Genomic DNA, 13,806 nt, shown 5'->3' on the forward strand with positions numbered 1-13,806 from the left:
TTTGATTTGATTTGATTTTCAAAGGACAAAGAAAGACAATTGATGTGAAAAAAAATAAAATTGTCTTTAAACCCCATAGACAAATTCTCCTTTAAATGCATGTTTTACTTTCTGCCCTTCATGTCCTTCTGCCCTTCATGTCCTTACTGGAGTTCTTATGGAAAGTTTACCAGTTGTACATTTTGCTGTAATGCAAATACTTCCTCTATGACTTGTAAGCATGTGTCTTTACCTTAAACTGTTTCTCCAGCTGCGTCCTGCCGGAGGGCCCTGGGGTCAGGAGGTCATTGACGTAGCTGTGGATGAGGCTGGAGGAAACCTCCGTCTCCTTGCCCAAGATGGCCTCCACCAGGGCGTCGTGGATGAACACATACTGCTCCTGAATGCACAGGGAAAGTAGGGGTTGAAAGCCTTAGTTGGGTGTTGACATTCGTACAGTTTTGGAAAGGTAACAGGACAACTGATCATAGCAGATTCACTGTTTTCTTGTTGGTATCAGACCTGGGATCAAAAAGTATTCTTTCAAATACTTTAGAAGCCTTTATTTGAGCTTTTCTGGCGCAATGGCACCAATGGAAAAGTCCCAAAAGTGCAACCCCCCCCCTCTGGCTGAGCTCTCACCTCTGTCTGTACCAGGTGGTTCCTCTGTGTGCGGATGTGTTTGAGGAAACCCATGATGTTGACCGTGCCCTCTTCTTTGATCTGCTTCAGCATGCTATCCAACACTATGTAGGTGCCAGTCCTGCCTACGCCCGCACTGGAAACACACCGAGGTACACAATTTAGTTTACATTTAAGAGACACATTTAAATAGAGAATAGTGAAGAACTTGGATAGAGGAAGGTTCTTATATAGATTGTGAATCCTGGTATTTTGAGTTCACTCTAGTTCTCTATGAAATAATGTTCCATGTTGACCTTCTCAGCTAGACTAGATGAAAGCAGCCACAGAATGCATGTTAAGAGATTGCATTTAATGGAGGACCAAGTCCATTCTATTCTATTTCTATGCCAGTCCGAATGTAAATTTACTTCCTAAATTGAATCATTCACATATAGAAGATGAGCCATTTTTTATTAATTGAATTTCGGTGGGGAAAAATGATATTGACCTCAAAGCTATTCTATACATTCTGCAAATCTATGGCTTCCCACCTGCAGTGCACTACGACAGGCCCCATGTCATCTGTCCTGGCTTTGGAGGACTTCTGGACGAAGGTGAGCACGGGGAGTGTGTACTCAGGCACGCCCATGTCTGGCCACTGGGTGTAGTGGTACTGTGTCACGGTCCGCTCGTTAATCCGCCCCTTCAGTGAACCCTGGGGTTGGCGGGAGGAAACAGGAAGTGGTGAACAGGATGGGACTTTGGCTGTCACTTTGACACTTGGGATTCGTGAGCTCCATACGAAATGTTCAGAAACTAAAGTTGTAATGATGTAGTGCTTCAACTGACTTGTAGGGTAGGTGCAACAAAGGTAGATAATATATGTGAGGAAGTAGAGGTGAAACTATTAATGGTGAATGAGAGGTAAATGTGATGTAAATAGTGTGACCTCTAACCTTTTGGACCTTGGTGTTCCTGAGGGTGAAAGTTCTCTCGGTGTAGTGGGCCAGAACCTTGCTGCTCTTCACCGTCACCAGGAAACCACCGTACTCATCCTGGCTCTCCAGGGGCCAGTACTGGTCACACTTCCTCTGAGAGACACAGCGAAACACTTTCGTGTACTTTCATGAATAAGCATGAATAAACTATTTATAAACTATTACTAAATATGTATAAGCGTATAGGTGGCCCCGGTCTCTCACCCGTCCCTTCTCCACCAGATTGGTAATCATGATAATGACGCCCACGTTCTGCTCCCACACCATCCTCCAGAAGTCCTCGGTGCTGGACTTGAGAGGGCCCTGGGCCGCGATGTAGGCCCTGGACTTGTTGAAACCCTGTGGAGGGAAGGGCGGCAGGGGAAGGTAAAGAGAAAGAGAGTGAACAACAGATTAGCTACTGACACGTGAACAAGACATTTGCCCTCAGAACACTGCTAACATCTGACGTTATTGTGCAGATAGAAATGCAACAAAAAACGTATTACGTCAACGTAGTTTGCGTTAATGTAATCTCCACTCTTCCCGTCTTTGTCAGCCTGGGTTGAGAGTCTTACTCGGCTGTGGTCATCTAGGAGTAGAGGAGGAAAGAGATAAGCTGGGTGCGTTCAACATTGTATGTGTGTGTACGTGCGTTTGAAGCTGCATGTTTGACTTACAGGCCAGGATATTGATGTATCGGTTCTTGTTCTTGTTGTCTGGATGGTTGGAGCCGTCTGCGGTGATACCCAGGTCCACTGTGCACACCTGCACCTCCTAAAAAAACACACGGCCTTCAGCACTCCGCCCCTAACATCCCACCATCCTCCATTACTACGCAGCCAAACAATAATGTGTCATCATGCCTGACAAAAACATCAACATGGGCAGCTGGAAATGTGACAAACATCTACACATGATTACTACAGAAATAATCTAATCAAAAGAGAAAAGGGAGACACAGCTTACCTCGTAACACTCTTTCAATATCTAATGGAGGGGGGGGGGGGGGGGGGTGAGAATGCAAAAAGCACAGCAATGTAATGTCATGACACAAGGTGAGCAAAAAAGTCCAAATAAATAACAAGAAAACGGTTTGTGGGCAAATCTCAACTTAAAGACACTGTTCATGCGATACACAGGGCTTAAAAAGTGGCTTTCAGATTCACTCGATGTACCATGTGAATGTCCTTATATTAGCTTTGACTTACAAAACTATTTTTGTGTTTTTGACAACATTTACACATGTATGCATTTACACAGCACTGATAAAATGTCAAGCTGGATTTAACATGGTGAGCAATGGTACATATCCAGTTGAACCTATCTTAACTTGAGCCAGAGAAACATCCAACATCCATGAATGCAGTGTAGATTATGATACACTTGTAAGTCACAGTGGTAAGGACAACAGACATGGCTCCTCAGAGGAATCTGGGCCTGTAGCATGTAGCGTGAGAGAGAGTGTGAATTTGAATGGCCATCACAGTGCATAGCCTACCGCCTCATAAGGTTTCTGCATGCTGACCTTAAAATAATGACAGCCGCCGTGTAACATCGCAAACGACACGTAACAATTTTGCCAAGATGGATACACACAGAACAGCATTAACTCAAAAAACAGCTGACTTGAAACACGTAACCAGTAAATACTAGTGTTTTTGTCATAAACTATATCCTGTCTTCTGAGGGAGCAAAGGTTACAGAACTTGACAGCACACCTCAAACTCCCGGGAGAATGCGTTGGTGTGGTGGAGCTCTGTCACGTGCTTGACAAACTGCTTCACCGCAACGGCTTCATGTTCATCTGAATGGCAGAGAGCAAAGGTATTGAGATGATCAACAAAAGTCCTTTATCAGAATGAACGTTTGAAACTCCACACTCTTGTCAGAAGCAGATGTTGAGTGAGGTAGTGTTAATGACAGAGGTAGGCTTGATGAAAATGTAGAGCATGGACAGATGGAGAGGGTAACTGTCTACATGGCTCTGTGCTTGTTAACACTTTTATCTGTGGGTGTGTGTGTGTGTGTTTTGTATTGCGTGAGAGTGTGCTTGTCTCAGGATGGTTACCTGTAGCTGTAAGCAATGGTGTGGGTGGAACAGATATGACTCTGGGCGATGTGTTGTCCTCTATGTAGAAATGGGCAGTCTGGAAACACTTTCTGTGGAAACATATGTATGATGATATAGGTTAATAAACAATAAACTTGTATTAGATGAGATGGAAGAAAAGCTTTATATTTGTCTCCGTGACCTATTGCCATTGATTTTTTACTTTTTGTCAAAAAAATATATAGCTATTATCCATCTCATCTAACCCAAAATAGGTATTTGTATGCTTTGTTCTCATTTGGTGAAAAATGTGCAAAGAAATTGTGACAAAGACAATAATAATATTGGTGTTATGATTGAGTAAAATGTAATAAAAAGACAATAACTGTAGATATATGACGCTCAGAGACAAGAAAGGCCTAAAAAACACTTTTGTTGTTGTGTTTTTTAAGATACAAAGACAACCACAGATGTTGGCGAACACATGGTAATCTGTCCGTAACACAGGGAGAAAAAAAATCCTTCTAATCTCGGACACGTTTTTAACAGGATCACGCCTGCATTTCTCTTTGATGAGCCTGTGTTCAGCTACCCAAAAATGGACATCGCCACACAGATTACTCTGGACGACAAAACCATCAAGGAGATGTCCCCAGTAGACAACATGTTTGCGTTTCTAAAAGACGTACCCACTTTGCTAAACCCAAGTGCACAGCTATGGGGTGGCCAAATGAACACCGTGTCACCAGGGGAAGTACAAGGATGCGACACGGAAGGGATTACAGCAATTTAGCCTCGCGCCACTCGTTTTACAAGACGCTGACACGACGCCTTCATGTCGGACATAATGAGACGCAGGCTCTTTCCCCCTCCTACTCCAACCGAGGCCCTGTTCCCCAACCACTGGACGACCCCGAGCCCAACACTCTACACCCTGAGTGGGGTCCATCTATCAGATTTAATCCCTTAGCAGCACCAAGATTACTCTGGCTTAACATGAAAATACAAAAACAGGGCAGAAAGCATGAACAATATGTCACGTCTCCAGCCCAGTGGATGAGAAATGGACAGTCTTAAAGTGTTTACATTTTTGAAAGTGTGTCCTTGATTGGATTGCAGAAGTTGGTTATTTTACTGTCCGACCGGTCAGTATGCTGCCACAGGGAAAATAAGAATTTTTCTATGATCTCAGTTTGGGCAAAATATCTTTATTCCTGAAGACGTGCAACTCTGAATGCTGGCAGTTATGTGTAAGTGAACCTACCCAAACACAGCAAAGCTCATGTGAAAAGCCAGACATCAAACCGTAGTGAAGATATTGGATGTGTCATGGGGAAGTGTGTGAGAGTGAGAAGGAGATTGGGCCCGTGTCACAGAAGATTAGGCCTCCCAGTGAGACAGACAAATATGAGGTTCTTAAGGTCAACCCCCTACCCCCTTCGCATACGCCACCTCCCGCTTCACTCCACCCGTGCCCCCTGATGTCTGGGGACCAACCAGACCCAATTCTCAGCGACAGATGAATAACAATATGACAGGTAACCCTGGGGCAGTTCCACACAGCTGTTCCATTGGGAGTCATGAGATTTACTGGTGCCAGTGTGTGTGGAGCCTATCAATGCAGAAAGGAAGCTGTTGTTCATGTTCTATAGTTTAGCTGTCTGATTATACAGATGATGCTTAGGGTCAGAGGGGTCAGTGCGGAAATGATACTCATCATCATTATTGGATTTAATAATAATAATCATATTGGATCTAATAATAATCATTATGGCTCTAATAAGAATGGAATATGGATCTAATAAGAATGGATTATGGATCTAATAATAATCATTATGTATCTAATAATAATTGATTATGGATCTAATAATAATGGATTATGGATCGAATAAGAATGGATTATGGATCTAATAATAATGGATTATGGATCGAATAATAATGGATTATGGATCTAATAATAATGAATTATGGATCGAATAAGAATGGATTATGGATCTAATAATAATGGATTATGGATCGAATAAGAATGGATTATGGATCTAATAATAATCATTATAGATCTAATAATAATAGATTATGGATCTAATAATAATCATTATGGATCTAATAATAATAGATTATGGATCTAATAATAATGGATTATGGATCTAATAAGAATGGATTATGGATCGAATAAGAATGGATTATGGATCGAATAAGAATGGATTATGGATCTAATAATAATCATTATGGATCTAATAATAATAGATTATGGATCTAAAAATAATGGATTATGGATCTTATAAGAATGGATTATGGATCGAATAAGAATGGATTATGGATCTAATAATAATGGATTATGAATCTAATAATAATGGATTATGGATCTAATAATAATTATTATGGATCTAATATAATCATTATGGATCTAATAAGAATGGATTATAGATCTAATAATAATCATTATGGATCTAATATAATCATTATGGATCTAATAATAACCATCCTCCTTCTCTTCCTCCTTCTTCTCCTCCTCCACCTGCTCCTCCTGGTCTTACCTCCAGTAGATGAGGATGCCCACCAGGATGATGAGTCCCACGAAGGTGAGGGTGGAGACCACCGCCAGAGGGACCACGGCCCTCCTCTCCTTATCCCTGGCCAGACCCACCCTGGACTCATGGCTGCTGTTACTGGCCTCTGTAAGTGGGGTGAGAATAGATAAGGAGGGGACAATGGATGAGGAGTGAGCTAATGTTGACTATTGAGACACACAACACAACTCCCACAACAAATTATTCACTCAATCAGCTTCTACTGTGGCAAGAAACCCTTTGGAATTGTGTGATCTGATCTTTATCTAAGTCACAACAATATAAAAAACACAGTGTGCTTTAACTAATAACACACAAACAATTACACGTTTTCATGTCTTTATTGAACACACTGTGTAAACATTCACAATGCAGGGTGGGAAAAGTATGTGAACCTTTGGATTTAATAACTCGTTGACCCTCCATTGGTAGCAATAACCTCAACCAAACATTTTCTGTGGTTGCGGATCCGACCTGCATAACGGTCAGGACGAATTTTGTCCCATTCCTCTTTACAAAACTGTTTCAGTACAGCAATATTCTTGGGATGTCTGGTGTGAACCACTTTCTTGAGGTCATGCCACAGCATTTTAATCAAGTTGAGGTCAGGACTCTGACCGGGCCACTCCAGAAGGTGTATTTTCTTCTAATGAAGCCATGCTGTTGTTGATTTACTTTGTTTTGGGTTGTTGTCCTGTTTCATCACCCAACTTCTGTTGAGCTTCAATTGACGGACAGATGGCCTTACATTCTCCTACAAAAGGTCTCGATAAACTTGGGAATGAATTTTTCCATCGATGATTGCAAGCTGTACAGACCCTGAGGCAGCAAAGCAGCTCCAAACCATGACGCTCCTTCTACCATACTTTACAGTTGGGATGAGGGTTTTGATGTTGGTGTGCTGTGCCTTTTTTCCTCTGTTGTGTGTTCCTTCCAAACAACTCAACTTTAGTTTAATCTGCCCACAGAATATTTTACCAGTAGAGCTGTGGAACAACCAGGTGCTCTTTTGTGAACATCAGATGTGCAGCAATGTTTTTTTTTGGGACAGCAGTGGCTTCTTCCGTGGTGTCCTATGAACACCATTCTTGTTTAGTGCTTTACGTATCGTAGACTCGTTAACAGAGATGTTAGCATGTTCCAGAGATTTTTGTCATCTTTAGCTGACACTCTAGGATTCTTCTTAACCTCACTGAGCATTCTGCACTGTGCTCTTGCAGTCATCTTTGCAGGACGGCCACTCCTAGGCAGTGTAGCAACAGTGTTGAACTTTCTCCATAATTTGTCTTACTGTGGACTGATGAACATCAAGGCTTTTAGAGATACTTTTGTAACCCTTTCCAGCTTTATGCAAGTCAACAATTCTTAATCTTGGGTCTTCTGAGATCTCTTTTGTTCGAGCCATGGTTCACATCAGGCAGTGCTTCTTGTGAATAGCAAACTTACATTTTGTGAGTGTTTTTTTTATAGGGCAGGGCAGCTCTAACCAACATCTCCAATCTCATCTCAATGATTGTACTCCAGCTTAGCTGACTTCTGACTCCAATTAGCTTTTGGAGAAGTCATTAGCCTAGGGGGTTCACATACTTTTTCCAACCTACAGTGTGAATGTTTAAATGATGTATTCAATATAGACAAGAAAAATACGATAATTTGTGTTATTAGTTTAAGCATACTATGTTTGTCTATTGTTGTGACTTAGATGAAGATCAGATAACATTTTATGACCAATTTATGCAGAAATCCAGGTAATTCCAAAGGGTTCACATACTTTTTCTTGCCACTGTACATACTGACTCACAAACACTTCAGTAGTAAATCAATACACCCACTCCGTACTCAAGAACAAACATCGCAAAGGTTGAGCAAGTAATGCAGTATAAACATGTGATTTCACATAGAGGTGAGACAAAACTTGGCAAGTGAAACGTGTTAGCATCGGACTACTCTAGCATTTGAACTACATGTATTGTTGTTTTGTACCAAAAAAAAAGCACTTTTAAAGAATTGTCCAACTTGTCTTTGTGTTCTAATACATTGACTAATTCAGAGCTCCTGCTTGAACTACGTAGACTTGTTGACTTCAATTTGAAACGCTACCCTAGACCTTTGCTTCAACATCTTTATACCCATTCAGCGAACAAATCTAAACCCCTAGCGACCTCTCTAAACCTTATACAATGGCGGCAATGAGGATGAAAGTGAACACAAATGCTTTCACATAGTTAACATGCACTAAAGGTTAGTTCAGGAGTATGGCTCGAAGCTTGAAGCACACAAGGGCTTAAATCTATGGGACTCACAACGCAGCAAATGTATAAGAAGTGTGAATGAGTGGAGACCATAAAAACCTATTGGGCAAAACTGTTTTCTGCCCGCTTCTAATGCAAAGACTTAAATGCAGGTGATAGTTTCTATCGATGAGCTGTTTTGTCTGGGGTCTGAATGATGACAAAAACATGGAATATTAAAGAGGTCATCCATCTGAAAAGATTCTAAACAGGGGCCCTGAGACCATCTCAAGTGTTTTGTGAATTACATTGACTGTTTAATGGGGAATTTGACCACTTGTGGTCTGCTAAGGCAAACAATCTATGTTGGTGCGAGTTGGGATTTGCAAGAGATCTGATTCCCTTTACAGGATGTCGCATGATGTTACAGCAAACACACAGTAGAGACACAGGCACGTGCAAGTAAATGTGAATGAATATAACAGAAAATACGTAACAAAGAACACTGAAATGATGATGACTTTGGAACTGATTGTGAACTTCAACATGATCCTGACACAGTAGAGCGGCCTGGGTCTAAATTGTTAGGAGGTCTACAATCAAAATGTATAAAAAAGTAATGTCTTTGTTCTACAAAGAAAGGCCATGATGGTGAACACACACACACAGGTACAAACACTCTCACACACACTTTCATCTTATGGGATTTTAGTTATCGTAGACAGGTGGTGTGTTAGGTGATGTGCCTCCTAAATTCCAGAGTATTTCCTGTTCCATTGGCATCATGGAAGCTGTAGTTCTCCCCAATCCAACAGGTCCAGCACTGTGCCTTGCCTTGATGTACGGGGAGATGTTGCCCCCTTGTGGATGTTTGTTTTACCTGCGATTGGCTCCTCCTCCTCAGAGTCTCTCTCTGTGCGCTCAGGGATACTGAAGTCTGAGGACATCTCGTTGTCGTAAGGGCTCTCGCCCTGGCCCGAGCCACTCTGCTCCTCCCCACCTAGCGGCCAGGGCACCGCCGCAGTTATCGCAGATACTGTTGCTGTGCTCCCCGCCGTCTCCGTGGCGACAGCACTGCCACTCTCACTCTCAAAGTAAAACGCAGAGGAGCGTTCATCATTGTCGGAATCGGGAGAGGCGGCAACCTCAGAGGTGAATGGGGGGGGGGCGGTGGGGATGTAAGGGAACATTCCCTCCCCTGAGGCCGAGGCCGAGGCTGAACTCTGAATCCTGTCCCACTCTTCATCTAGCTCCTCCTGAGCTTCTCCCGACAGGGTCGAGCCAGACGCATTACTGTCTACCGTCTGCAGGTCAGGGGTGAGGGTGGGGGTGACGGGGGAGGCCGTGCGGGAGGAAGAAGAGGGGGGGGCGGAGGTTCGGAGGGCCGAGACCCAGCGGTCCTTGGAGTGGAGCGGCGTGGCTGTAACAGAAACGTGCAGGTCACCATGGGAACCGGAGAGAGGAGGATGAGGAACAGGAGGAGAGGAGGAGGAAGAGAAGAGAGGCTGACCTACAGACGGGTTGGTGGAGCCCGCCAGAGATGAATGGATGAGATGGTCTAAGTCGCTACCGGAGGAGTAGAGCGCTAGGCTAGCCGCCCCCCAGTCAGACGTGGGCAGGGGGAGGTGAGGAGAGGCATGCAACCAGGAAGAGGACGAGGTGCCATCCAGAGAGCAGCTACACAACGACTCCACACCATTGCTAGCTACCGTGAACCCTCCGCCACCATCAACAACCCACGACAGAGAAGACTCTATTACACCGCCCGTAGCATAACTAGAGTCCCCCAGCCTGCCATAGACATAGTCAGTGATTCCCGGGGTGGCCCCGGACAGAGAGAAGTCACTAGAGAGGAGAAGAGAAGGCTGCAGGGAGAGAGAGGCTGCAGGGAGCGGTCTAGAGGCTAGCTCAGACAGGTCCCACTCGACGGGCGAGTCAGGGAGAGTTTGAAGGGGGGGAGTGTCACTAAATAGTGCGGGGTCACCTGAGGCCATGGATGAAGAACCAGACAACACATCGCCATCACCACTATCATCATCGCCTTCATCGCCAACACCATGAGAAACTACGGTCTCCCAACCAGACAGGGGGTGTGAGGGGTGAGGGAGGAGAGGCAGGGTGGGGGAGGAGAGGGAGGAGGGAGCGAGGAATGAGTCACCACTAGACAACAGTGCTGTAGCAGCATGCGGGGAGTCCCGAGCAGGAGGGGTCACAGACGACACAGGTCTAGACGAAGGAGGGGCATGCAGGCAGGCGGTGGGGGCATTGCTAGTGGCGGAGCCGGGGTAACCAGGGGTCGACGTGTCACACACAGGAAGGGTGGAGGGGAGGATCTCACCGTTGAACACCGGCTGCGTGGTCTGCGAGAGAACGCTGCCGAAGGAGGAGGCAGTGGACGAAAACAAGGGCATGCTGGGACTTGTAGGCTGTGGTGGTACCCCCTGAAAAAGGGAGGGGGAAGAAGTGGCCACGGTCCAGCTTTCCGGGAGAGGGATGGCCATGGGAACACCGCTGCCTTTGCCGCTTGGGACGGTCACGGGGTGCACCACCCCTCTGCCCTTCTCCTTTCTGGTTGAGGAAGTGGTGACGTCATCAATGCGAGACAGTGGCATGGTCGCTGTTGTGGTATACTTCTGTGTACTCCCGCTCCCTCTGCTGCCTGGTGAGACGGCCCCCTCTGCTGGAGCTCTGGTCGTGGTGCGGTACCTTACACTCGGCTCCGTGGACGTATGGGATCGGTTGGGCTGAGTGGTCTTGAAAGGAGACACTGGAGTGGTGGTTCTCCTCTGGACAGAAGGGGTGGTTGTTCTGATACCAGGCAAAGGGAGGCTTGGTAGGCCAGTGGTTGTTTTGGGCCTGGTCGTCGTAGAGCTTGGGGTGGTCCAGTCCATGTCATTGTCCTGGTCTTCACCCGGTTCAACCCGGGGTCCATAGTCCTCCTGGTGGGGAAAGACACAGTCACACACCACATATACTGATGCCTTGTTATGAGACACTACTCCTTGTCCTATGTTTAAATTCATGTTTTTTCTTGCAGTGCGCTACAGACAGTATCACCACATTGCATTATGAAATAAGTCAAATGTATGTTATATTATGCTTACTTCCTCTGCAAATCCAGTAGAATCTGGATCAGGGGTCTCCTCTGAAAATAATCACAGATGAGAGCGTTAGAAACATTTTGCAAACAATAAAGAGCAAAATAAGTTTTTGGGAGGTAGAAAATATGTATATATATATATATATATATATATATATATATATATATTTTTTTTATACGCCTTTTCAACGTCTTGTGCTCACTGGGTTACTGTAAGTATGTTCATACAAATAAATAACTAAGACTGATACTGATATGGTCAACAGTCTGACAAGTTAGGAAGATAACAGCCTAGACATTGTTTTGTGTGATTGTTTTTCTTCTGGCCTTCAATTTAGGGCTCTAATCAATCTGTAAAGCTGAAGCATTACAGATTCCGTGAAATAAATTGAAAGGTAATTTCCGATTGAGCCGACATAGGCAGCGTTTACGGTGCATGAGAGCATCAGCTGTTCCGGACGACTGTGTGATCACGCTCTCCGCGGCCGATGTGAGTAAGACCTTTAAACAGGTCAACATTCACAAAGCCGAAGGGCCAGAAGATTACCAGGACGTGTACTCCGAGCATGCGCTGACCAACTGGCAAGTGTCTTCACTGACATTTTCAACCTCTCCCTGTCTGTCTGTAATAGCAACATGTTTCAAGCAGACCACCATAGTCACTATGCCCAAGGACACTAAGGTAACCTGCCTAAATGACTACCGACACCGTAGCACTCACGTCTGTAGCCATGAAGTGCTTTGAAAGGCTGGTCATGGCTCACAGCAACACCATTATCCCAGAAACACTAGACCAGCTTCAATTTGCATACCGCCACAACAGATCCACAGATGATCTCTACTGCAGAGATGATCTCTACTGCACTCCACACCTAAAAGGAACATCTATGTGAGAATGCTGTTCATTGACTACAGCTCAGTGTTCAACACCATAGTGCACTCAAAGCTCATCACTAAGCTAATGACCCTGGAACTAAACCTCCCTCTGCAACTGGATCCTGGACTTCCTGACGGGCCGCCCTCAGGTGGTAAGGGTAGGTAACAACACATCCGCCACGCTGATCTTCAACACGGGGGCCCCTCAGGGGTGCGTGCTCAGTCCCTTCCTGTAATACCTGTTCACTCATGACTGCACGGCCAGGCACGACTCGAACTACAGCTGCACCATTGAGAGCATCCTGACAGGTTGCATCACTGCCTTGTATGGCAACTGCTCGGCCTCCGACCACAAGACACTATAGAGGGTAGTGTGCACTGCCCAGTACAACACTGGGACCAAGCTTCCTGCAATCCCGGACCTCTATACCAGGCTGTGTCAGAGGAAGGCCCTAAAAATTGTCAAAGACTCCAGCCACCCTAGTCATAGACTGTTCTCTCTGCTACCGCACGGCAAGCGGTACCGGAGCACCAAGACTAGGTCCAAGAGGCTTCTAAACAACTTCTACCCCCAAGCCATAAGACTCCTGAACATTTAATCAAATGGCTACCCAGACTATTTGCATCCCCCCCTCTTGTTATCTATGCATAGTCACTTTAATAACTCTAATAATAATATTATCTCAATTACCTCGACTAACCGGTGCCCCAGCACATTGACTCTGTACCGGTACCCCCTGTATATATCCTCTCTATTGTTGTTTTACTGCTGCTCTTTAATTACTGTTACATTTATTTTTATATTTTTGTCCAGGTATTTTTCTTAAAACTGCATTGTTGGTTAAGGGCTTGTAAGTAAACATTTCACTGTAAGGTCTACACCTGTTTTATTCAGCGTATGTGACAAATAAAATGTATTTGATTCATTTGATTTGAATGCAGACCGCTAAAGCAGGAACATTGCCTTTAAACTTCAATCACGCTGTAAAGCTGAACTTCCACGATGCGGATTGAACACAGAGCCCTTAGTTACAACTTTGACAATTAGTAACAATGACATTGTATTCTGAGATATTGGCCCCATTGGCAAACCCAACGACGTTCTTACAGACAGACACTTTACTTCAAACGTACTTTAAACTGTAACTGAAAGAATAACCACAAGGAGACACTCACACACACAAACAGATTGAGTATTTTGTGAAAACCATTCTGTTTTTGATGGTATTTGTTTGATGAACTGGGTGCAAAAACTTTATTTTAATTCACAGATTGGTCTTCGGGTCCAGGATAGAGGCTTGACAAAAATCTTCGGAAGCTTGATATCCACATCTTTCAATGGGTCCACAGTATATGAAGCGGCAAGTCATTAGATAGTATGAACCTATATTAGAAA

The 13,806-nt window shown here is 44.4% G+C and overlaps 1 protein-coding gene across 7 annotated transcripts in view; it reads right to left on the reverse strand.

Annotated features, from left to right (window-relative positions):
• Positions 1-13,806, reverse strand: part of ptprz1a (protein tyrosine phosphatase receptor type Z1a) — a 79,631-nt gene that overhangs the window by 6,177 nt on the left and 59,648 nt on the right. For 2 of the 7 annotated variants that reach the window (XM_036952084.1, XM_036952066.1), the window contains 13 exons: positions 11,539-11,579; positions 9,315-11,373; positions 6,171-6,309; positions 3,652-3,743; positions 3,302-3,387; positions 2,550-2,570; positions 2,261-2,357; positions 2,090-2,172; positions 1,806-1,940; positions 1,560-1,694; positions 1,155-1,318; positions 622-757; positions 233-379 (listed from right to left, as the gene is read on the reverse strand). In XM_036952084.1, the coding sequence (XP_036807979.1) occupies positions 233-379; positions 622-757; positions 1,155-1,318; positions 1,560-1,694; positions 1,806-1,940; positions 2,090-2,172; positions 2,261-2,357; positions 2,550-2,570; positions 3,302-3,387; positions 3,652-3,743; positions 6,171-6,309; positions 9,315-11,373; positions 11,539-11,579 (3,335 nt within the window). The remainder of the gene's footprint in view (positions 1-232; positions 380-621; positions 758-1,154; positions 1,319-1,559; positions 1,695-1,805; positions 1,941-2,089; positions 2,173-2,260; positions 2,358-2,549; positions 2,571-3,301; positions 3,388-3,651; positions 3,744-6,170; positions 6,310-9,314; positions 11,374-11,538; positions 11,580-13,806) is intronic. The other 5 variants (XM_036952092.1, XM_036952079.1, XM_036952102.1 and 2 more) reach the window with 5 other exon arrangements.

The sequence above is a fragment of the Oncorhynchus mykiss genome, chromosome 2 (assembly GCF_013265735.2).
Source record: "Oncorhynchus mykiss isolate Arlee chromosome 2, USDA_OmykA_1.1, whole genome shotgun sequence".
Lineage (NCBI taxonomy): Eukaryota > Metazoa > Chordata > Actinopteri > Salmoniformes > Salmonidae > Oncorhynchus > Oncorhynchus mykiss.